This window comes from Ammospiza caudacuta, chromosome 3 (assembly GCF_027887145.1).
Source record: "Ammospiza caudacuta isolate bAmmCau1 chromosome 3, bAmmCau1.pri, whole genome shotgun sequence".
Lineage (NCBI taxonomy): Eukaryota > Metazoa > Chordata > Aves > Passeriformes > Passerellidae > Ammospiza > Ammospiza caudacuta.
Window position 1 is genome coordinate 108,956,539 of NC_080595.1, and position 23,873 is coordinate 108,980,411.

At 36.5% G+C, this 23,873-nt stretch overlaps 1 protein-coding gene across 1 annotated transcript in view; it reads right to left on the reverse strand.

The window, feature by feature from the left end:
* Positions 1 to 23,873, reverse strand: part of ASCC3 (activating signal cointegrator 1 complex subunit 3) — a 251,434-nt gene that overhangs the window by 217,078 nt on the left and 10,483 nt on the right. Inside the window, exons 2-4 of the mRNA XM_058801018.1 lie at positions 20,073 to 20,216; positions 19,236 to 19,386; positions 15,759 to 16,342 (exon numbers count right to left, since the gene is read on the reverse strand). Of these exons, the coding sequence (XP_058657001.1) occupies positions 15,759 to 16,342; positions 19,236 to 19,386; positions 20,073 to 20,162 (825 nt within the window). The 5' untranslated portion in view covers positions 20,163 to 20,216. The remainder of the gene's footprint in view (positions 1 to 15,758; positions 16,343 to 19,235; positions 19,387 to 20,072; positions 20,217 to 23,873) is intronic.

A 23,873-nucleotide genomic window follows, 5' to 3' on the forward strand; every position in this document is an offset into this window, starting at 1 on the left:
GCACCAGCCCAGCCCCAGTGAGCCCCAGTGAGCACCAGCCCAGCACCAGCCCAGCCCCAGTGAGCACCAGCCCAGCCCCAGTGAGCCCCAGTGAGCACCAGCCCAGCACCAGCCCAGCCCCAGTGAGCACCAGTCCAGCCCCAGTGAGCATCAGTGAGCACCAGCCCAGCACCAGCCCAGCCCCAGTGAGCCCCAGTGAGCACCAGCCCAGCACCAGCCCAGCCCCAGTGAGCCCCAGTGAGCACCAGCCCAGCCCCAGTGAGCCCCAGCCCAGCACAAACTCTGCTCAGCCTGCAGAGCTGCAGCGCTCGCACTGCGGCAGGCGCGGCGTGACAGAAACCAGCCCTGCAGCAAACCTGGCCCTGACACTTCCACAGATCAGGCAGATGTGGGCTAGGGATTTCTGTGTGGGATTTTCCCTTCCCCACCTGCAGTGAAACCTACAAGTTTAGCCAGGGCCCCGTGGAGAATCTGAATAATAGAAATGCTGACACAGCAGCAAAGAAGCTTCCTGACTCCAGGGACATCCGCCCTATAACCTATCCCTACAGCCACGTAAGGCCATATCTTGTTAACCCTACTATTGGTCACTTATGGTCACTCTAACCTTTGCCATTGGTCAGGATTGGATCTGGGCCAAGGCTATAAAAGTAGCATACTGTACCCCTACTAACTCGGAAGAAGAAGTGCTGAGAGCCTTCACGGACCCCTCCAATAAAGCCATACATGTGGAACAGCCGGCGTCTTCTCCTTCTCCTCTCTCTACCGTCTGCTGGAGCCTTAAGCCAAGAGAAGCTACCTAGCAAGCAAAGTTGAAATCATAAGAGCTGGCTAATCACTATAAGAGCTGAATGTTCCCTGCTTGCCAGGGGCTGACCCACGGCCTTGGTCTGAGCGAGCTGGCCTCTGGCACTCAGTCCCCTTGGGGGCTGAGCTCTGGAGCTGTCATAGCTTGACTACGATAAGACCAACTAAGGCTCATTTACCCACCTTCCATAAAATGATTTGGAGGAAAGCAATTTTGTGCCCAGTTAATTAGAGAGCCCTAATGTTTCAGGTGCCATCTGACTGCCTTTCTGACAGAACTCGTATTTCCTTATGTCTCCGTGTGGATGTGAGAAGAACTCAGCATCAAAAAAAATCAAAAGGGAAAAGTTCCATCTGCTACAGACTGGCTTTCTCTAAAAAAAGATCTCATTAAGTTTAATAATATATTGAAAGTGATTCAAAAGGTATCATTAATAGATCAAGCCTCATACTGGCTCAAAGATACAACAAACTTTCTCTCAGTACAAAACTGAAGTCAAGAGTTGACAGGAAAGAGGAAAAGTTATTGACAGGAAGGACAGTGAACAGCTCTCAGCACCAGGATTAAGCCTACCATTTCTTGTCCCTCTCTGTGGCTCTTTCATCTTTTCTTAAGTCCCATCCCTAAAAAACAGCACTCAAATGCCATTCATTTAAGTTTTTTATGAAGGGAGACAGCATGGTTCTGTTTTCATACAAAGAAAAAGTCTCCTATCGTCTGTGGGGTTTCAACAGTCCTCGGACAACAACAAAGCTGTATACTTCTGGATTTAAAAAAAGAAGTCCAAACTGAAAAAAGGGGAAAATGTATCCAAAATAAGGATTATTTTCTCTACATGAAAGGGGAGCAGATAAGCTCTATGGTAAAGAGTAATGAGACACAAGCTTTCTATTGTCTGAATATAAAACTCTTGGTAATTTTAATAAAATTACAAAGAAACTATGAGCTTGAAAAGCCAATCTCATGCCAAGTTGGAAGCTTTGATGATAAGATAAAGATAAAACACCACAGGGGTGATCCACATATGCCTGTACTTTCCCTAAATGGATACTCTTTTATGGACAAGGCAATGGGAAATAAGCTTTGTGATATGTTAATTTGTTAGGGCTAGAAAGTCATTATACTGAACAAAAGGAAGTGCCACTTTGACACTTAAAACCAAACATGTTTTATGAGACAAGTTGCTTTGACATCAAAATATCATATGTCATGCGAGGCTACACACACAAAACTAAAAGCTAATGTCATAATTTCATGGTACATTAAGAAAAATGAAGATTAAGGTAAATCAATATATTATCATATGCGAATTTTTCATGTGGTGCTGCATACACATAGAAATGAACGTTTAAATTAGCTGGTTTTAAGTGAAAAGGAATGTTAAACTGTAGCTTTTGGAAATGTTCTCTCAAAGGAGCCTCACAACAAGAGCTATTCCACTTCCTTATTGATTTTAATTAAGAAAAATTTATAAGAACAGCATGACTTTTCTACTGTGTATCAATTTCTATAGTAATCTTGTGTGTGAAGAGTTATTAAGAGATAAACCTCACAAATTAGTAAACAGTTATATGAAAGGAATACAATTGCAACAGAAATTTAGTCTGACCTCAGGATTGTTCCTTGGCAAAAACCTCAATTGTCTTAAGACAAAAGGGAAGCCACATTGTTTTCAAAGAGGTTTGAAGATGAAATTCTAGATGAGTTCAGGAAGAACACAGACAAACAATGATAGAATAGAAATCATTAAATATTACTATTAAAAAAGTTGCCATGTCTATGAGCACTTCCTCTTCTTCATTACGTTTCAGATATTTAACAAACTTACTACATATTGCTCTTCCATGTTTTCCCATAAGTCTCTTATCTCTGATACCTAAGCTAGAGATTCACAACTTGTAAGCATTCAGACAAGGATTCTAGATAAGTTTCCTTAACTTACAGCTAACTTTATGGTCGTGGGTAGATTAGTAACAACCACAATAAGGGCTAGCTGAAGAGTTCTTCTTCAGGAGGAAATGATGAACATTTCTGGAAATCAGATAAGTACTTCCATTTCTTTCCAAAAATAAGCTATTTATAATCTTAAAGTGCCTTATATGATTTTCAGATAACATTTTAACTATCACTTCAGACTTTGTTCAATACTGCAAAAACAAGGTACCCAGTGAACAGTGTTTCAATAATAATGAAAAAATAGTATCAGCAGCAGAAAGTATGTAACAGATATCAATATGACTTGTGAAAATTATCATTACTAAAGAGGGCTAGTAGTCTAGCCATGGCCTACACAAAACTGGCAATTGAATATTTATTGAAAAAATACTAATCAACTTCTAATTGTCAGTGGCTGCTTAAAGCCCTTACAGAAAACTGAACAGCCATGTCCAAATGGAGCAATTAGGTATCTCAAAGCATCCTGAAGGACATCTCACAAGGAGTAGACAATTGCTTTGTGTTTAAGACTTCGGAGAGATGACTCTTGTGCATTTTTTTGGCTACTGCAAAAGTTGTGTCAGAACTGGAAACCAACTTCCCTGGAATTTGAAAGTTAACTGAAACTCTTGGCAAGACTGTTCCTTGGTAAGATGAACAGACAACATTCATGAAACGTTTGTTTTATGCTGCCAGTCTATTGCTTTCTCCCTCCCTCCTTCTGAGTGCCTTTTCCTGCAAGGCACAGTCCAATGATGCACTCCTCCCACACTAAATATGTTTGCATTACTGCTACTTCTTCACATCAAACCAGACTGGAAATTATTTTTTTCATATTTCATTTCATCAGTTTCCACACTTTATTTCATATGCTTTATTTCCATGCTTTATTTCACATTTCCTCAGTTTTCCATGCTTTATTTCACACATGATGTACCTCCTGTGAATCCTTTTCCAATTATTTCAGCACCTTCTATATACAATAATGATGAAGTCATCTCCTGAAACTGCTTTCTCTACCAGCAAGCTTTCTGTATTAACACATTCTCCACTTAAAATCAACTAAAAATGTAGTTGTAATACTGAAAGTATCTGGCAATGCTTACAATGAAGACCTTTAAAGTCTTTACAATGCGATATAAACATACAAATGTTGATGTCTTTAAAATAAGTTCTGTCACAATAGAACTGTGTTTCTCATTTTGGGGGGCTTTTAATGTAAGTATCTACATAGCTGGATGAATATTTTTATGTTTTCAGCATCTGCATTTTTTTAAAGAATGACAATTTAAGTAGCATGTCAAGCTATTTAACATTTAATTTGGTTACTTAGAACAAGGAGAGTCAGTAGACTCATTCTAGAATTCCACTTGCAAATTCCACTCAGCTCATCTCCACAGTTTTATTTTGTCCTCTAATGAACTTAACATGAGTACAGAAAGGTTTAATCATTACTTCTACTGACAAAATCAAGTACCACAATTTTTTGCCATTCTTACAGAAAGTATCCACAAATCTAATCTTCACAAAGTAAGGTCTTCCAGAAACACTGATAATTAATACAAGATAGTGATATATACCTACCTATACAGTGTGCAGCATTCATACTGTATTTAATAGAACTAATAGAACAAGTAATATAAGATTCTGAAGCATGGAATGATTGCATTTGTTGCATTTCTGCAGAGCTCATACCTAGCTCCAGCACAGCATTAACATGCTAAGCTTAGAGGCCTACAGCACTTCTGCAACATGACAGAAATACACACGAGACACTCAGTTTTAACATCAAATATCCAAAATTTTCCCTGTATTAATGAATATTGGAAAGCTGTTTCACAATGACTTTTATATTTCCATAATAAATGCAATAGCTCATTTAAAAAAATTGGTTTATGCTCCAAACCAAAGGCAAAGTTTTTTTACAAACCCCCCAAATCTATTTTGCTTTTTGAACAAAACTTGCTGTATGACTATTCTCTGTTCACACGACTATTCAGTGTTTGTTAAATGGCTTAAGTCATTATTACTACACCTGCTTACATCAGTTTTTCAAGGCTATTTTATTAACAGTGTAAAATTCAGCAGATTAAGTAGTATTTACCAGTTTAACCAGTTTAACCAGATACCCAGTTCCTCTGTGGGAAAGTCTCATAAAATTGCCACAGCACCATACATCTTCTAAGGGGCAAAATTTTCCCAAGCAATGCAGAAACACATGTTAGTGCAATCCTATTTTGTAACACTGCTATTTTGTTGGCTGTGGGTGTATAATATCAGCTGGGTTCAGAAATCATCTCTGTGAAATAAGTTAAAACATATGCTCAGACTAGTACAAGTAGTAAAAAAAAAATCCTTCTGAAATCAAGGGAAAAAAATCTCCAACAGATTTTAATGATGCTCATATTTCATCCCAGAGGTTTTGCCTTTGCACTTATATGAAAATAATTATTATTTTAAAAGTGATTAAATTTTCCTATTTCTTACACTTCGGACAATCTCAACAGCTATTTCACCACTGACTTCAGTTTCTGGTTAATTTAAATGTCTCATTCCCTAACAAACTGTACTGTTTATTTATGCTTCAGTACATAATGCTATTTATTATATTTCAGACAGTGCATCCCACTAAATTTTGTAAAAACTGTGTATTAATGCTTATACTTTATATATATTATATATATATATAAAGTTTATATATATTAACTTATATTTTCCTCAAGTTCTTTCAAATTGCATTTTTACATCAAAGTTGACCTTCTTCCCCTAATAGTGGCCTAATGCAAACTGTGCAGGGAAAATAGCAGCCTTGTGCTGGGGTCTCAGAGCACCTTTGGTTCTGCTTCAGATGAGCCGGAGAGGCTGTGGCTGGAGCCATATGCCAGAAGAGAAGAGCAGCAGAAAAGGCAAGCTCTGGCTTTGACAGGGAACAGATGACCCTCTGGGAGCAATGGAGCATACACAATTACACTGATGTGCTGAGCTAGTGACAGGTAAAACTGAATTTCTCATATCAGAGCATTTGGAGGATCCAAGCCTTTGCAAAATCCAAAACTTGGCATTCTATTAAGCAGCAAGAAAGTGACACTTCAGGTCCTATTTTGCTTAAGAAAAGCAAAGCAAACATCCACTTTCACACCTGCACACCGCACAGTTCCGATGGTGAAGGTTAGCTTGTAGCTAGGGAAATGGCTGCACAGAACATGCAAACAAGCTCCACTCGCCCTCTGAGCCAAGCAATGGCATTAGGCAAATATTGAGTCAGAGCCAATTGCATTGTGCACAGACAGTGAAGCCTGTTTCTTGAAAGCACTTTTGCTCGGGTCTGCACAGCATGTCAGATGAATGATCTCAAAACTAGCACCTGAAGAAAAACCTTGTCTGCAAAAAAAATGAAATGCTGAAGTACTTTTCACAGTCTATGCTATAAGGTGAACTGTGAGGAGTTCAGAGCTCTTAACATAAATTACATATTCAGACTGCTCGGGGAATCGCTCTCAATACAGACCTGAGATTATTGAACTGAATTCAGGTTTAGAAATGTAAACTAAGTATTTCTCAGGTCAACAGACTTTTGGATACTTACAGTTAGAACATACAGCGTTTATGTGCAAAGGTTACACTGGAAAGCAATAAGCAAGATATAAAGAGAGAACAGCATCTGCAGTGTTTGCTACTGAGAAGCCCCCTAAGTCATTAGCATGAAATAAAATCTACACACACTTTCCAAGTTTTGTTGTAAAACAAAATGCTTGTGATGTTGTGAAATGCTGTATGTAAACTCTTCCATTCATTTACCTGAGGGAGTGAATAAGTGTGTAGGAACTAAAAAAATATTTTGTAGCTGGTTTGCCTTATGAGCTCTAAAATACACTCTTTCTTATTGAACTGTATTTCAGTGTTATCTCAGAGTCTTTAATTTGTCTTAGCTTACACATAGAAAAAAATTTAAATGTTCACATAAATAATGTCAGGCTTTTAAAGGGTATTAGAAATTTAGTCATGTGAATTAAGACTTTATATAATATTCTCTTACAAGAATAATGACCATTACAGATTCCTGTTTAATGCAACAAACTAAATGAATGATTTTTCTGGACAACAAATGTCTGTTATTTAGATAGAGACTTAATTTAGGAGACCAAATTAACACATCTGAAATTGAGGTCACTTTAAAACCTAATTGAGATTGCTTGCAACACAAGGACTATTTATTTCCTGTATACCATAATTCATTAATTAAGTTACACATAAGGTTAAAATATAAATACTTAAAGAGGCACACTCCATTTGCTTATTATGAGATTCTACTGGCAACAAACTTGTTAAAAAACAACAAGCTTTTAATTTTAACACACCCAAACATATCAGGGTAAGGGATTGACATTTTGATAAGAAATGAATCAGGGAAAGTGAAGATTTAAATTAATATGGAATTAGGTATAAATATAACACACAATTTTTCTCCAATTACCTCTATTTTATCATTTGAGATGACAGAATCACAGAATGGCTGAGATTAGAAGAAACCTCTGGAAATGATCTCGTCTCCTGGGCTGGAGATTCCACAACCTCTTGAGCAAACTGCTCCTGTGTCTGACAATCCTCACAGGGACAAAAAGGTTATGTCTTCATGGAATATCCTGTAATACAATTCATGTCCAATGTCTCTAGTTCTGCCATTGGGCATCACCAAGAGAAGCCTGGCTCCATTTTCACCACACCTTCACTACCAGGTCTGATCAGAATCTCAAGACTTCCTTTCTCCAAGCGAAGCAGAGCAACCCCAGCATCCTCAGTCTCTGCTTATACACCAGATGCTCCAGTCCCTTCATCATCCCAGTGGGCCTTTGCTGGCCTCAGTCCAGCGTGCCCACACTGGACACCACTCTACACCTTTCAGATTTTATTCGTTCATCCTACTACTCAAAGCCAAGCCGATAAAATGCATAGCAGTGTAATGCTAATTAACAAAGTCTAATATTTAAGTATTAACTACAGACAGTTTTCATAGCTTTTGCTTTGTGTTTGTTCTCCATCTTATAAGCAAACCAAACCAAGTATACCTCTGAATAAAATACTATAAATAATAATGTGAAAATATATGGGAATCCATATATTCTCCAGATTAAGAGGCAAATACTGATCAAAGCCTAGACACACATTTTGTCATGATAAGACTGCCATGTGAGATGAAACATCAACATTTTTTTAATTAAAATCTTTTCAGATTCAAGGTGTGTAAGTGTATTGTTCAAATAAGAAAGGACAGCATCAGATAAAGTAAGTAATAGTAATCTAAGAACTGTGGGGCTTTTTGAAAGACAATTATGACAGGGGAAGGTGCTATTTACCCAGCTTTACCACACACAATTCTCCTTGCAAGCACTGTGAAACACCAAGTAGAGTTTTCCCTGCAAAATATCCAGCAAACATAACAGTGAACATTATGCAGAAAAATTTAAGGGCTCTTACTATCTTTAACAACTTATCAGTTTCTAGAGTACCATGCTCAATATTAAAAGATAAAAAGCTTTCTGGGAAAAAAAAAGGTCAACTGTACCTGAAGGGCCATAACAATATAATCCATTGTCAGGCTCTTTAGGTACCATTCTGATCAGAACTAACAACACAGACCAGTCCCAGTTTACTGTGACTGATGTGCCCTATGATTTGCAAGCTGCAGTGGAAGGCTGCTACTCCTATTGCCAAATCTGTCCATTACTTTTGGGTTTAGACAGGAAGAATTTTTAAAAACAAAGCATCATTGCTGCAGGCTGAAGGATATACAGTTTAAGAAATGCAACTTAGCTTTCAAGTATCAAGAAAGCACATTGAAATCCATGAATCTTACTAGGATCAACAAGGACAAGTATAGCCCAGGAGTGCAGCACAGGCTGGGGTCAATCCATCTGGGGGGCAAACCTGTACAAGTGGAGCTGGGGATCCTGGTAAACAACAAGCTCAGTGAGTGAACGTTGCTGCTGTGGCAAAGAAGCCAACAGGATGATGGGTGGCATCACCAGGGCATTACCAGCACAGAAAATGAAGTCAATTTCCCACTCTGCTTGGGACTTGGCAGGCCACACCAATGCAGTGCTCAGATTTGGTCCCTCCTATATTAAAAGATGTGGGCAGGCTAGAGACAGTCAGGAGAAAAGCCACAAATATGATCCAAGGACTGGGAAGCCTGCCATGTGAGGAAAGGCTGGGAGAACTGGATTGTACAGCCTTGAGCAATGAAAGCTGAGGGGAGACCTCATCACTGTGTTCCAGCACTTAAAGGGTGCCTTGCACAGAAGATGCAAGAATCCTCTTTAGAAGGATCCCCATGGAAAGGACAGGGAAACAGGTACAAGTTAGTGATGGAAAGATTTTTATTCAACAAAAGAGGTAGACTTTTCACCATAAGAAAAATCAGTCACTGGAATATTCTTTCCAGAGATGTGGTGGATTCCCCAGCATTGGGCACTTTTAAGATTTAGGTGGGCAGGCTGCAGAGCCATCCTGCCTAGATCACACCTCTGCCATGAATGGTTGGACCAAATGATCCATGAGGCTACTTACAAGCAGCGTTCTATGATTCTATTTATTGGCTCATGTCCACACATCAGGAAATAATTTTAGTGTATTTTCCTTTGCAGGTTTCCAGGCATGTTTTCCATTTTGAGTTCCATGGACCAGCTGACTTCACTTTCTAGGTCCCTTCATATAGTACAAATTTCCCTTTTGAAAGGAAAATTTTGACTCTTCAAAGTTACTAACAATACTTTAATTCAGTTCAATTTTAAAATTAAAATTCAATTTTTTTTCTACAGTTAAAATATTATTTTAGATATAAGGATAAAGTGGTTAAAGGTAAGAGTGTGTATATAAAAATGATTGCACCGAAGCTAGGAATGAAATATGAAATTCAGAGTTTACTGTTAAAACAACTTGAGTGCAATGTAATCTTTCATAAATCTTCATAAACTGATATGAAATTGTAGGCCAGGGATCACACATCTACAAGGGCAGTAACACACTTCATAAGAAAATATGATTGGAGATAAGTTAAAGGTGTTTGGGAAAGAATCAAAAAGACATTCAGGTAACTGGCAAATGGCATAAACATAGCATAGGCATTGTGAAAAATGCATGTATTTTATGATTGGCTTTTTGCAAATATTAAAATGAATATTATATGTGTTGTGTTAGAAAATAATGCTGTATTAATTTTCTTAAGTACGGTGTTAAATATAGTTTTACGTTATAAAAATAGTTAAAATAGAAATGGTGCTATGTAGGATGCTTTGTTTAACAGAAAGGGCTTGCAGCGAGATAGCAGCCACAGGACACCTAAATCTTTCAGAAAAAGGGAATTTATTGCCTTCTTATCAGAAGAAACAAACTTCTTCCCAGCTTGGAGGCGCTGTTAGGATTAGAAGGAAGAAGTTGACACTGACCAGACAGAATCCTGTGTTTGAATGGAATTTATGCATCATGTATGAAGTGTATGAATATGCAACAGGCTGTTGTTTTTAAGGGTTAATCCTTTGGTAACGGGTGTCCTGTTTTGGGCTCGTGATGCCCAGAAAAAGGTACCCAGACGTCCGTAACTCTTTGTTTTTATTGTCTCATATTGTCTTAATTCAATTTGTCCAAATTGTTATTACTCTAATTGTGTTACTGTTTTTATAACTATTTTATTACTATTAAACTTTTAAAAATTTTCAAAACAAGTGATTGGCGTTTTTCACAGGCATACTCATGATACATCATGAATAGAATGATGAATTATAGAAATGAATTATAGAAAATTAATAAATAGCAGTTGTCTCACATCTCGACTTCATTTAAAACATTGCAATTTTCCACATGAGGATTTGTTAAACTTGTGAAGATGAGTGTTGATAGAAGAATTAAAAAGTTGGCAAGGAACTGCCTGAAGGCTAAATGAAAGGAAAGGAAGTGTTTACAAGGCATAGGAACACCTGGAAAGGAAGTTATAAGCACAGCTTTTTGGTGCTTATTTTTAAAACTGCTTTAAGAAAAAAAAGGGACAATTGTATACAGCACAGGAAAAGTGATCATAAAACCAGCCCTCAATAAAGTCAAAAAGCAAAAAACAAGGGTTCTTTTTAAACAGGCAGGCAACAAGACTCTGGAGTAGTCTTCAGGGGAAGAAGTTGGGACGGATTTTCCCACATTCTTTTGTTAATGAGTCTTCCTCAGGTGAAGATACTGTATCAGTGAGAGAAAAGATGCCTGCTAGAGTCTGTGAAAGTTTAAACAGACTTTGCTTTCCTTTACTCTCCTGTACTTTTGCAAAAAGGCTGGTGGCATACTCAGAGGAGCTTCCTGTCAGTTCATTGAATTGACAAATTAGTTAAGCTCCCCTTGTTCTTGATCCCATGAGCATCTACAGGTTCAACCAACAAAGCATGTTGGCAGACATTTGTGGTGGGATTAACGTGAGGCAACAGAAGTAACGTAGATGAACTCACGTGGAGAAAAAAAAATCATTATCTTGCTACCAGTGACAAAGGCAGCTAAAGAAAACTTACATGCAGAAGCCTGAGAGACAACAGGGGTCCACTTAGAAGAGACTGGGGAAAAGTGCCCAAAAATCTGCTGCTACATCAATCATTCAGAGGCACACAAACACCATACTGAAAAAAAATTCCTACTTAATGAAACAACAAAAATAATCTATTAACTTCCATTCTGAAATAAGTATGAAAAGAACTCAATTCCAGTAATAAAGCAATAACCTTTTAGCTCCAAGGAAGAGCACATTACTGGACTGAACTAACAAGGAATGCATACAGGAAGATGTGCTGCCCAACTCATGACCTCTTTTTATTCGTCATATAAAACCTATATTACACTACTCATACTTTCCTGATTTCAGATCTATTTTGATTCAAAATTAATGTTTTTCAGCCTTGAAGGAAGGATTGAGAACCTTCAAACTCCACATTATTACCTTCTGGCCTCTTACTGTAGTTTTTACTACCTGGCTGTTCGCAGGTGGATGCTTATGACAACAAGGAAGAAAACTTATCTCACATTTTTGCTAGGAGTGATGAATACTGAATTATTTTTAGGAATGAAACAAAAAAACTGTTTTCTTCACACCATGACAATTTGCAATGCAGCTGGATTGTATTTACTGACAGAAGCCCTGGATGCCATAGTATGTGTACATGCTAACCTTTTAATGCAGAGAGCTGGAAACAGCCACAACCATAAAGCAGATGAAAGAAGCCTTGTGCCTGGCCTTTTAAGTGGGCAATTAAATGCATTATATATAGAGATAAGTAAATATAACTACTATTACATAATACTCAAACTACTGCTTACACTGTAGTTTTCTTGAAACAGTTCTGCTGTTTCATATCTTAGCCTAGTGTTCTTCTGGCCATTTATACAGCATTTAAAGTGATTTTGTCTGGGAAACACCATTTAATCTAATTTTCTAAGTGACATTAATATTCTTAATTTTATTTGGGCAAAGTTCTTACCTTGTCCCAAGAAGAATAAAATGCACAGTTTTTCATAATAGATGCTGTATTAATAAGATCTTAACACAATTCCGATTACATCTCCTTTTTTTCCCCTAGTTATTTTATCTTTACAGGAAATATCTCCTTGTTTTGTTATGATTAAGAGATAATGTACCTCTGCCTTACTGTAAAAATAAAGACAATTATTTCCAAAACAAAATTCTGAAAAATTTTGCAGATAAACTAGGCAACGGTTCACAAATGAAAGACACATGTCCTCTAAGAATAGCATGGTCTAATCAGAGAGAATAAACTCTTCCAACTTTTTTCTAGTTACTCTGAGAGGTACTAGGTGGCAAAGCTGCTAAAATGCTCTCAGATGGCTCCAGTCTTCATTTATCATATACTGGAAACTGAGGGCTCTCAGAAATTCAGGAATGCACTGAATAATAAGTTTTAATCAAATATAAAAATAAAAACTCACAACAGTTATTGGCCCAACTCTGTAGCTGGTTATTGGCTTTTTCTTCTTCTTTTTAAATAACGATGTTGTTACCGCATCATTACCATCAACAAAATACATATGCTCATCAACAGAACCTGAGACACTGTGAAAAGAGTGTAGCTGTCATTTAGCTCTACTAGACTTTATGTCCCCAATGAAAAGCACATGTCGCAAACACTTAGAAAATAAGTTGTAACTCCCATATCACTCCAATTATACGAATCAATTTGCCTCTAATTAAGAGTCACCAGTGATATGCCAGATAAACAAACTGTCCCAAAGGAAGAGTGGAATGTTCTCAAACAGTGAAAACAAAAAATAAAGTATTTCTTCTACCTCACCAACCATTTTAAACATCAACTATACACTGCTGGAGAAAGCAACTAATTTCAATTCCTTGTAGAGCTCATTAAGTAGATAAAAACCTAACTAGTGTATATGTGTGCTTACACATACACTACAAAAAAAAAAACAAACCAGAATGCCACCTCATAAATTATCTAAACTGCTCATATTCTTAATGTGATCTGGCACCTCAATAACATTTGTTTAAGGATCAAATGAAATTGTCTTACAGAAGTCCACTTGCCAATAGCATCACCACAATCATGTTATTTTCTTGTTTAATAACAAACAGACAGTGGTATCTTCCTGTTTTAAAACATAAAAATGTGGTTTATAGATGTGGATTTTTATTTATGAAGACTTATCCTTTCATATCAATAGGTTAATTTTTTGTTTTGGGGGTTTTTTGTTTTTTTTTTGTTTTGGTTTTTGGTGGGTTTTTGTTTTGTTTTGTTTTGTTTTTGTTTTTAGGGTTTTTTATTTATTAAGAAAAAACATATTTTATAGCTCACACACAGTTTAGCCTGTATTCATTCCACCAAGAAATGTCAGATGTTCAGAATTCATGATCAATCAACTTGTTATGCCATCTCACAAGGCAAGTCTCTGACATAGCTCTAGAAATGGGTTATCTTCAGGTCTAAAAGCACCATCTGCTCTTAATGATGGCACTAACAAAATTACTGTAATAAGAAAAAAAAATATCCCTAAGTGATAGTAAAATCCAAAGCCCAGAAGACATTTTCAAGTCATGACTATGCCTACAGAGAGCACAATTCAAATGCCAGCTAGCATTTAACAAAAGGTGATCAGGTTCAAGTTTGTTGTACTCCTTCCTTGACCCCCACATTGTGTAATGAACAATAAAATACCAGTGTTGCAAGGAAAGGCAACAAAGGGGCCAAAATAATGAGAGTGTAGAGATCTTTCTTTTATTACTTGGAGTTTTTAAAAATCCTAAATAAAATGCAGTTTTCAGACACTTCAGAGAAGAAATTCTTTTCCTCTCTAATGTTGCAAACTGAAGAAACTATTCTTGCTAAGTTAGTTTTCAGTTCACTGGCAAACAATTTTTTCATATTATCAAATTAAAACTTCTGTAAAGCCATCAAATCAGATATTTTGCCAAGAATTCTTTGTTCCAGTAACTAATGGAAAGGAAGTCTTTATTGGTGACCTACATAAGAACTGACAGCTTGAACTTTCTGCCAAATGATTTAGCAATCCATTATGATCATAAATTTGCAAAAAAAAATCTTTTTCTTCTTGCTTCAAGCCAAAGGTTTAGAGCTTTTCCTTTAACATTTTACAAATTAAACTTAGGCATTAAGTAGGCATTATGCAGAAGTATGGAATTATTTCTGCATACCTGATAATGATACTGGAAATGTCTTCAGTCACTAATCAAAAAAAAAAAAAAAAAATTGAAATCTTTATCACTGTAAAATTAATAAACTACAGGTTCCTTTCACAAATATACGTTTTTTGTGTTTCATTTGACATGCAAATTTTTTATCCAATCTTCCTATCCAAGACCTGTTCAGCCTTCCATTTTCACGTCTTCACTCAATATTACCATCCAAAGTATGAAACTGTTTGCAGACACGTATTAAGGTATTATTTTTCAAATATACTTCAATGCAGAAGAAATTAGATCAACTTCCATTTATATTTGGGATCTGTAACAAAACATACATGTCCAGAAAGCTCAAAGGACAGCCAAAATATGGTCCACTGATTAGATATCTATACATAGTTATCTAAACCTAAAATGAAGTACACAGGTTCTCTTATCTAATTCCTACTGTTTTTATTAAGAAGAATAAAATCTGAAACTGCAATGGCAAAATTCCTGAAAACTTTCACTATCTTGTCTTTCATGGGATTGTCTATTCCTACTATCAGTTGCATTTTGGTAGCAAATTTAGAGTCTTTCTGAAAATTCAGTTTGAGAATTTAAGTACTGGATGTTTTCAGGGAAGGAAAGCAAGGCAAGTTAGGAAAAATAAAGTAAACATAACAGAAAAGTGCAGAGAGAAAAAAAATTACCAAATTGCAGGAATTCTTCCCTAGATTAATCCAATCATCTCTTGCGCACACATCCGGAAAACATCTTCTCGCAGCTTTAATCAAAATTTTACCCCTTTCTATTGCTATGCTTATCTTTCAACTCCAGCAACTGTTCCCTCTCCTTCACATTTTCTCTGTCCTTCTTGTAACAAACCCAGCCACCTCCTTTCCTCATCAAAAGGAACAGACATCATATGACAAAATTTTAAAGTAGCACCACCTGCTCAGCCTTCCAGCAACAGGGAGACTCTGAAACTTGAGATGAAACCTGTCCAAAAAAGTTCAGCTTGTCCTTGCAATTTCCTCACACTTTTATAGGCAGCTTAAACTGGGTTCTGCTTAAAAAGAATGAATGGAGACTCTGAGCAAATGGCCACAAAAAAATATCCTGTCCTTTGTGGGGGAAAGAGATTACTCATATAAAATTGATGCTGGATCCTTCTCCCTGGTAAATGATGACACTGCCATGAGATTTTTCTCAAGACAGATTTTTTAAAAAAAGCATGGACAACAGTTGGAAAAAATATATTGGCATAAACTAATATGAAATTATTGTATATTTCTGTGGCATTCAAATATAAGCAGTACAGTTAATGTGCTAGTGTACCTCATTTTGAAGTTCATCGGCACTTTTGGTAGAAGCAAGGATCTCATACAAAGTGCAGCAGAGGTCTTCTGTTGTTGGCCCTCCAGGGTTACCTCCTTGAGACTCCTTCAGGTACTTTCCAACTTCACACCATAAAAAAGAATCATCTATTTTTTCCAAAGATTTGATATTAGATTTCTCATCACAATAGTTCTGTAAGTGATTCAGCTGGTTATTCAAAAACTTGTTATAGTCTAAGCTTATACTTTTCTGCACGTCAGTCTCACCATTCACAGGCAGCTCTTCAGAGTGATCCAAATCATGCATGTCAAATGAAAACACTATATTTTTACCAAACAGCACTCTGTTATCACCATTTTGCTCTTCAGCCAACTGTATGAGGGCTCTAAGCTGTTCTTCAGGGAAGTGAGAAGCAATCCGAGACGTGGCACTACAGGCTGCAGTAGCAGATGATGATGGAAATGGCCCAAACATCTGCTTGATCACCTTTGTCTCATCATGGCCAACACATTCTTTCCCATGAAATGTCTTAAAAAGAAAAACAGCTCCACTTTCAATCGCCTCTTGTCCATTTTCAGCTCCAACTGTTAACAAAAACAAATGCAACTGAATACACTTAATACTAAGAGTGTTTCATTACCTGTAACATAACTGTATTCAAGTTCTTGCCACAAGTCTCATCAGCAGAGATATCAAAGGAAGATCACAACACGTAAGAATTGTTGCAAGGTACTGAATTACAAAGGGTATATGATAATAAAGCATCTGTCTTCATTATCCTTCTACATACTAAAAACTTATAGTAAGAATTACCAATGCTTTCTTATCTTTCTGAGCTGGAGAAAAAATCATGCTAGAGGTCTTAAACTCACAATTGTATATTTATAAGCTATTTAATGTTAACAAATTTGCACTTTATCTCACTATTTATTCACTGCCTAATCTGAATATTCATAACAGAATAAATATAAAGAACTCAGCTGGGGATTACTGAATCCTTGTAGTAATTCTCAGTAGAATTATTTCTGAGTATGTGCTAAGTTAGAAAAACTGCTCAAAAAATTTAAAGCAAATAGATGTAAGAATTTGGATTTCCATCTACAAAATACCATGTTATGCAAATAAACAATATATTATTAGATAAAAATATTAATTTACTTCTCACACAAATATTCACAAAGGTAGTTGAGGAAAACATAAGGAAAACTCCATGTGATGAACCAATATGTAACTACTACAACATTTTTAAAGTCACCAAGCCTAACCTAAACAAAACCAGCCAGCATACTGGGGCTTTTGTTCATTTTAAATGAGGACAACTTACAAATTTTTTTTTACTTGTGATTGATTCAACTTAGATTAGGTTTAACACCAGAAAAAGCAAGGGGTTTCTTCCCCACAGTCTAACAGGAAAGAGCAAAAAATTCTAGCATAAGCAGATGGAACAAGGCTAAGTAGCTAGAAATTCAATATATAAATAAATTAAGGTGGCTACAAATTCACTATTTAGCTTGAATCTTCCCGTGGTGAACTTTGAAAATCTGAGAAGTTCCAGGAGAGGACTGGAGGTGATATTTACAAGATAATTAGATACCTACATATGGAAGATACATGACATAGACACACACATATACCATAGATACGTAAACAGGTCTCAGAGGAAAAAGGTGGTTCAGCCCCTCCCTTTTAGCATTAGCTATAGAGGAAGCACAAAAACCACCCCTACATCTAAAAACTTGCAGTTTGTCTGCATGAAGCTCACTCATACATTCCTAACATAAAAATGCATGTTATTATTTAGAGGCAATTGTCTCAGAACAGAAGTAAAGATTACTAAACTGAAAGAGAAATTGAAGCGTTTGAGAAAAATCTCTTAGGTTTACTATGTGGTATTTCTCCTTTATTATCGACATCTCCTATTTGTGAAAGCATCTCTTGAGAAAATACTACTCCTTCCATCTCAACAAAATAAACCAGACAAGATGGCAAAGAGATGCACTACTAGAAGCTACTCTTTTTGGTATTTTGTTTTGTTTGCCAGCCAACATTTTAGTCCAGTACCACTTGTGATTAAACCATACACAGCGGATATTTAAAACAGCTTTCTCAATCAATATCTCTTATCAATACAGATGGATAATAGATACTTCTAGTAATTCTGGACTGACAGCTGTTACAAACTCAATCCCCATCTTGCATGACTTCCCCTCAAGCCTTGTGTGTTGCAAGTGCCAGCTGAAATCTGTGCACTGAAGGAGAGGCACCTGAGTTAGGGCAGAGAGTGGCCCTCCCCCAGAGCCCGTCTCAGAAAGACAGCAGCCACATGCTTGAATTGCAGCCCAAAGAGGTTAAAAGTCTACTAAAGGTACTAACCAGAGTTTAAAACTGCCAATAATTTGAGAAATACTCAAAAATGTACTTCTGATGACTGAAAAAAGCAATACTCATTTACAACCATTAATAGCTTTAAGAGGCATCTTCTGCAACTGTACAGCACAATTGACTACCACCACATGTTGGACATGAATAACTTGCCTAGCCTTTTTTGAAAGCCTGTGTTCAGACATTGTTTTCTTTCTCAATTTACTAGGTATTTCCAAATAAATGGTCAAGAAATAGAAGTACAAGAGGGGCAGGTTAACATTTGTATTGTAATAAAAATCTCTGGTCTATAGTACCAAAACCAGGCAAATATATTTATTTTCATTCATTCTCTCTGTCTTTTTACTAATGTTTCTATTAAAGATATTTGAAAAAACAATCAGAAAAGGAGAAAATATTGATTGAAAGGATTGAAAAAGATTGAAAGGAAAAATCCTTGAATATGTGACTGCAAGAGCTTGAGCCACACACTCAGTTTATGAGCTGATGAAGTTAAATTTTGCTAAAAGCAAAAGCTGCATTAGCTTTAGTCTGTCAACCAAAAACTAAATTTCCAATCAAAACTAAGTTTTCACACTTTCTTTGTCATAGTGTATTTCAGTATTAGAAGTTTAATTCCAGATGAGTGGGATATATTTTTATTTCTCTCCTCAACACCAAATACTTCAAGGAGAAAATATTTCTTTCATTTTTATCTGCCTGCACAGCAGTCCAATTTTTCATTATACCAATTATGTAGAATTAAAGCAGACAACATCAGGATTGTTCTTTTCTTAGAGTACTGTTATTCCAAAAGAAACAGTTGGTTTTGCTTAATAACTGTCAATCACAAACCATACCACACTCTACAAAACAATACTATCAAACAAGTAACAATATCCACATAACAATGGAATCTTAAAATAAAACAGAAGGCCAAATTGTGCATATGTGTATCAGATTAAATGGAGTTTCAAAGTTATTATAGGGCAAAACTGGCATCGAGGCAGAACCAAAACTGTACCAGTAAAGTATGCAGGCAGAAAGCAACTTGAACCTGCTCCCACCCCCACACAAAACAATGTATGATTAGACTACTAGAGAATAGAAACATACCTATTTGTTTTGCAGCTTGTAAGATAGTTTTTAAATCACCATTTACAGTTTGGTATTCTTTTTTGTCCAAATTGTCATCAACAAACTTTATTATCTTCTTCCAAGTAAGATCAGACTTCAGCAACTGGGCATGTAGTTTTGATCTTTTAGTCTGAAAATGCAAAATATTTGGGTTTTTAAATTTATTTCAAATTAATACATGAGGGTTGCTTTAAAATTAAACATCAGATAAAATCAATTCCTTCCAATTGCATTCAGTCAGTGTACAGTACTGACTGGAAGCACTTTTCCTGTTGCCTGATCTTTAGACTCTTTCCTAACTGTATGAAAGAAAGATACACAAAAGCAAACACTCTCACTAATTTACTCTTTCCAGAGAAAAATCCTCTATAAAGCCAAACTCTTGCAACTTCAAGAGACCTACAGTTCTCAAGATTCCAAAGTCATTTCACAGGTTCCCACAAGGCATCTATTGCTTTAATGCATTATTTCTCAGGAAGAAAAAGAAGTACCTAAATTCAGTGAACTTAATATTAGAAGGGAAATGTTTGGCTTCCCAGCTCTATGTAAGCTCAGAGCTAAAAGCAGCCCTGTCCAACTTCTTGAAAGACAAATTAACACAACCAAGCAAGCTTTGCCATACGATTGTAAGGGCTAAATACAAATCACAAATCTACAGCAAATTTGACTTTGAGTGAGGACACTATGAAGGAATGTACAGGAAATTTTACACACTCTGCCCTTCTTGCTCACCTACTCTTATAAAATATCAATGCAAATGAAGAAAACAAATGATTCTTACTATAGCTATGCTTTGTGAAAGAAAAAAAGCTTTACCGTTAAGTCAGCTAATTCTTCACTGCAATCCTCATGTTTAGTGACATTTGAAAAGGAGCGTAAAGCGCCTGTCAGACGAGGCAAGGCCATCTGTTACTCATTCAGTGATCCACAGGATGAGAAATCAAATCCCAGTTCAAGCACCTAGATGAGAACAAAACATGGCTTTATTAATGTTATAAATACAAACTTGCATCATAAACTTGAAAGACCTTTTCGAGCTAGCAGCACTTGGCTGGAACTTCAATTAAGCCAGTTAAAAAAAGATCTTTTAAAATAATGATAATCAAAATTAAATAAAAGGAGGTGAAAGGCACAGAGCAGAGGCAAGATATGGGAACATGCAGAGGTCACTCAGCAGGTAGTTCTTTTCTCTCCTCCCTAAATAAAAGTTACCAGCAATGAGGCAAAGTGGCAATTATTTCTTTAGCACCCCTAACACTGAGTATTACAGTGAAATCTATGTAACTGAACTTTAGCTCCCAATAGCAGTAAGTGATTACAACCTACGGGAAGATTTCCTCTGAGCCAGCCCATGCTGGGAGCTCTCAGGTCATTAACAGCCTCTGGCACTGATGCAGAGAGAGGCATCTTTCTTGACAAGTGCTTAGCCATTTTTAACCAGCAACACAGGGAAAGAAAATTATGACAGGAAATAAAGACTGTCAAAGGCATAGCATTGAACTATTATAAGAAATAAAGGGAATAAAAAAGGCTACCAGAAAACTGAACACACTATGCCTTGGGATGTTTTCATCTCACAACTGGGAGTGCACACACACTTAGAGCAGGCCTCTCTTCAGAACTACAGCTGATTTCCGTGCAGTTTTATTTCCTCTGTGGAACAGGCTCATATCTATGCACCAAAACACAGCTGTTCTCCATCTGAACCTGTACTTCTTCCAAGCCTTTTACTGAAATTATTCTCAAAGTTATTTAATTTCAAAAGGTGCCCACAGCTGAATTGTTTAATGAACCCTAACACACAGCTACAGTTCCTGATGGTAGTAGATAAGATACAGATTTAGATTATTTTTGAAACAATTAATGATACCATTACAAACCTAATGATCTGCATCATTCTTAGCATGCCTGAAGATCAACGTCCATCCAGAATTTAAAGAACTCATAACAGAGTTAATAGAATTACTTCCCCCCCAGTCATACAGTACAGAACTCTCTGCTTTCATCCAATTATCCTTAACACTTTTCCTTATTTAATGACTGCATTTGTATTTTAGCTATCAGCTTTGCAATACAGCGCAAAAGAAATCCAGATGCAGCATTCCAGTCACAAACAGAGGAATGTCACTGACTTGTCAGGTCTGCTTGTTTTCCCACCTTGCCTTAAGATGCTTTTTGAGAATGATTTTACAACAGCTGATATTTTGGAGACAAATGTTATAACAATGAAGCTACAAAATTTGGAAATACAAAATCTTTAACTGTGAAGGGCAATGAGAGCATGTATTCAAGCCTAGAAGCAGAGAGAGAAAAACATCACTGCAGCTCTTTTGATATATTCAGTGAATATATGACATGTAACTCATACCAGCACAGCTCCTAGTGAAATGGTCTCTAAACATTTTAGCAACCATTATTAGAAGGGAAGTAATGTGTCCAGACTTTGAGGGTACATCACTCTCACACTGTTCTAATGACAGAACTGCCATTAGCTATTAGAGCTATTGGGTCCATTCTACCTATTTATTTTATACCTACATTTAAATACCCTTTTCTGTAGCATTATGTGCCTTTATAAAAAAATGCAACAACATAACTCTAATATTACTTTAATTGTCCTTTCTGAAATACCATGCACAGCAATTTATGAAAGTTAGAACATACTTATAAAAAGTTCACTTTTCACACACACTTATAAATTTCAACGCATCTCCAGCAGGCTCATTTATTAGGAAACTGAATTTAAATGGATATTTCTTTCTCTTTTATTCAATTTCTTTATTAGCAGCTCCTGAAATAGAAAACCTGAAACACCAGAGAACAAGAAAGGGCACATTGTCCTGACCACAGGCGTGGCCAAAGAGCCAAATCCATCCCTGCAACTCTAATCTTGTACTAGTAAATGCTGCCCCACACTTGCCTGTGTGCTTTCAGAACTTGCAGGTGTCTGAGGAGGCTGGTTTTGCAGAACTTCTGCATCCCATTTGTAGTCAAATATCACACCCCCCCTTTGCTTCCGGTACACACCCACTCTCAGCAGGGCATCAACAAAAAACAAAACCAGTAAACAGAATGCAGGGGACAAGTGCAATTAATTACTCCGCTGTTAAAACTTAGAAACTTTAGCTATTATTCTGCAACATATTAGAGCCAGCTCTGAACACTAAATCAAAAATCATGTGTCCCTATAAGATGCACTGTAAATTTATATTTGTTTTTAAAAAAATATGCTACCTGCCTTCACATAAAGCTTCCTTATGTAGATACCTGCTCGCATCACACTGCCTTTAGAGTGGATCAGCTACTCCTCGTCATTGCACAGCCATCAAAAGGGTAACTCATCCCTTCTGGTTTGAAATGTATCTGTTTGCTCAGAGGTGGATGTGAAACAACTGAACTACCAAATGATCCTGCTAAAATCTGCTAGTTTTGAAACAAGGACCTAAAAGGCAGTGGCAATTAAATCCTCTTTTCCACAGCCCACATACAGAAGATGAATTTTTGCCATCCTTCTGGCCATTCCCCCCAAAGAAAGGTATGAGAAAGGTATCATCTTAAATCATTTCTGTAGGACAAATGGAATGGGAATTTAACCCTCATATCAGTGTGACTTTACATGGTAAAAAGATTTCTTCTCCTCCTCCACCCCCAATCAAGTAAGGACATTTTGGGTACATTCTGCTTATTATTCCTAGAACTATCTCAGATTTCCTGCCTCTTTTAAAAAACACTCAAATTCCACCAAGCCTGTTTGTAATTAGAAAGAGCAATATCCACCCTTCTAAAGCTTTGTGAAGATGAGAGAAGGTAACTTTTAAAGTCTATTTTGCTTCTTTTAGAAACAAGTGTGATTTTAACACTGAAACTTTGTATAGAAGAAAATAAAACATAAAGACAGATTATACTCAGAGTTCAGGTAAACAACAATTCAAAGTTTATTGTTTGAAAGTAAACATGTGTCATAATCTCAGCAGGTTTTTACTCATTAAAGTGAAACATGAAAAAAATTTCTAACAATACCACAAAGGTAACAAAAATTCTAGAGAAGTTTTCCATTTCATATTTTCACCAGCTACTTAGGTTTTTGTCCAAGTACTGGCCTTCCTATGTTTCTAATACAAGCAAATAACAGAACCATTTCTTTTCTTCTTTGCTGAAATATTAAAGAGATTACTGTAAAAGACAGCTCCTTTTGAAATTTACTGAATTCCTATGCCCTCTAACAGATCAAGCCAGCTGCCCAGTAGGGCTAAGAGAAGGTGAATGCTCAGATCAGGCACGTCAATGTTCAAGCTGAACAGAAATCTTTCCTTCCTTACAAAGGATGGAATAACATAGCATCAACACAGCTAAAAATCAAAGGTAAAATCCACAGTTACAAGATCCTAAAGTACCAGTTTCTGTAGTCTATAATATTTCACTTTTTATTTGTCCTTTAAGACTTCACAGCAGTGATTCTGTTTAAAGTATTTAAGGAATACTAAGCCATGTTCCCAGATTTTGCCTATATTACCTATAATTCTTCCAGCTATTAATAAGTTTCTTGCTGTCTATGTAAACCTGCAATTTATAAAACCTAAAGAAGTTATTACTAGTAACTAATCTAATCAAAGAACA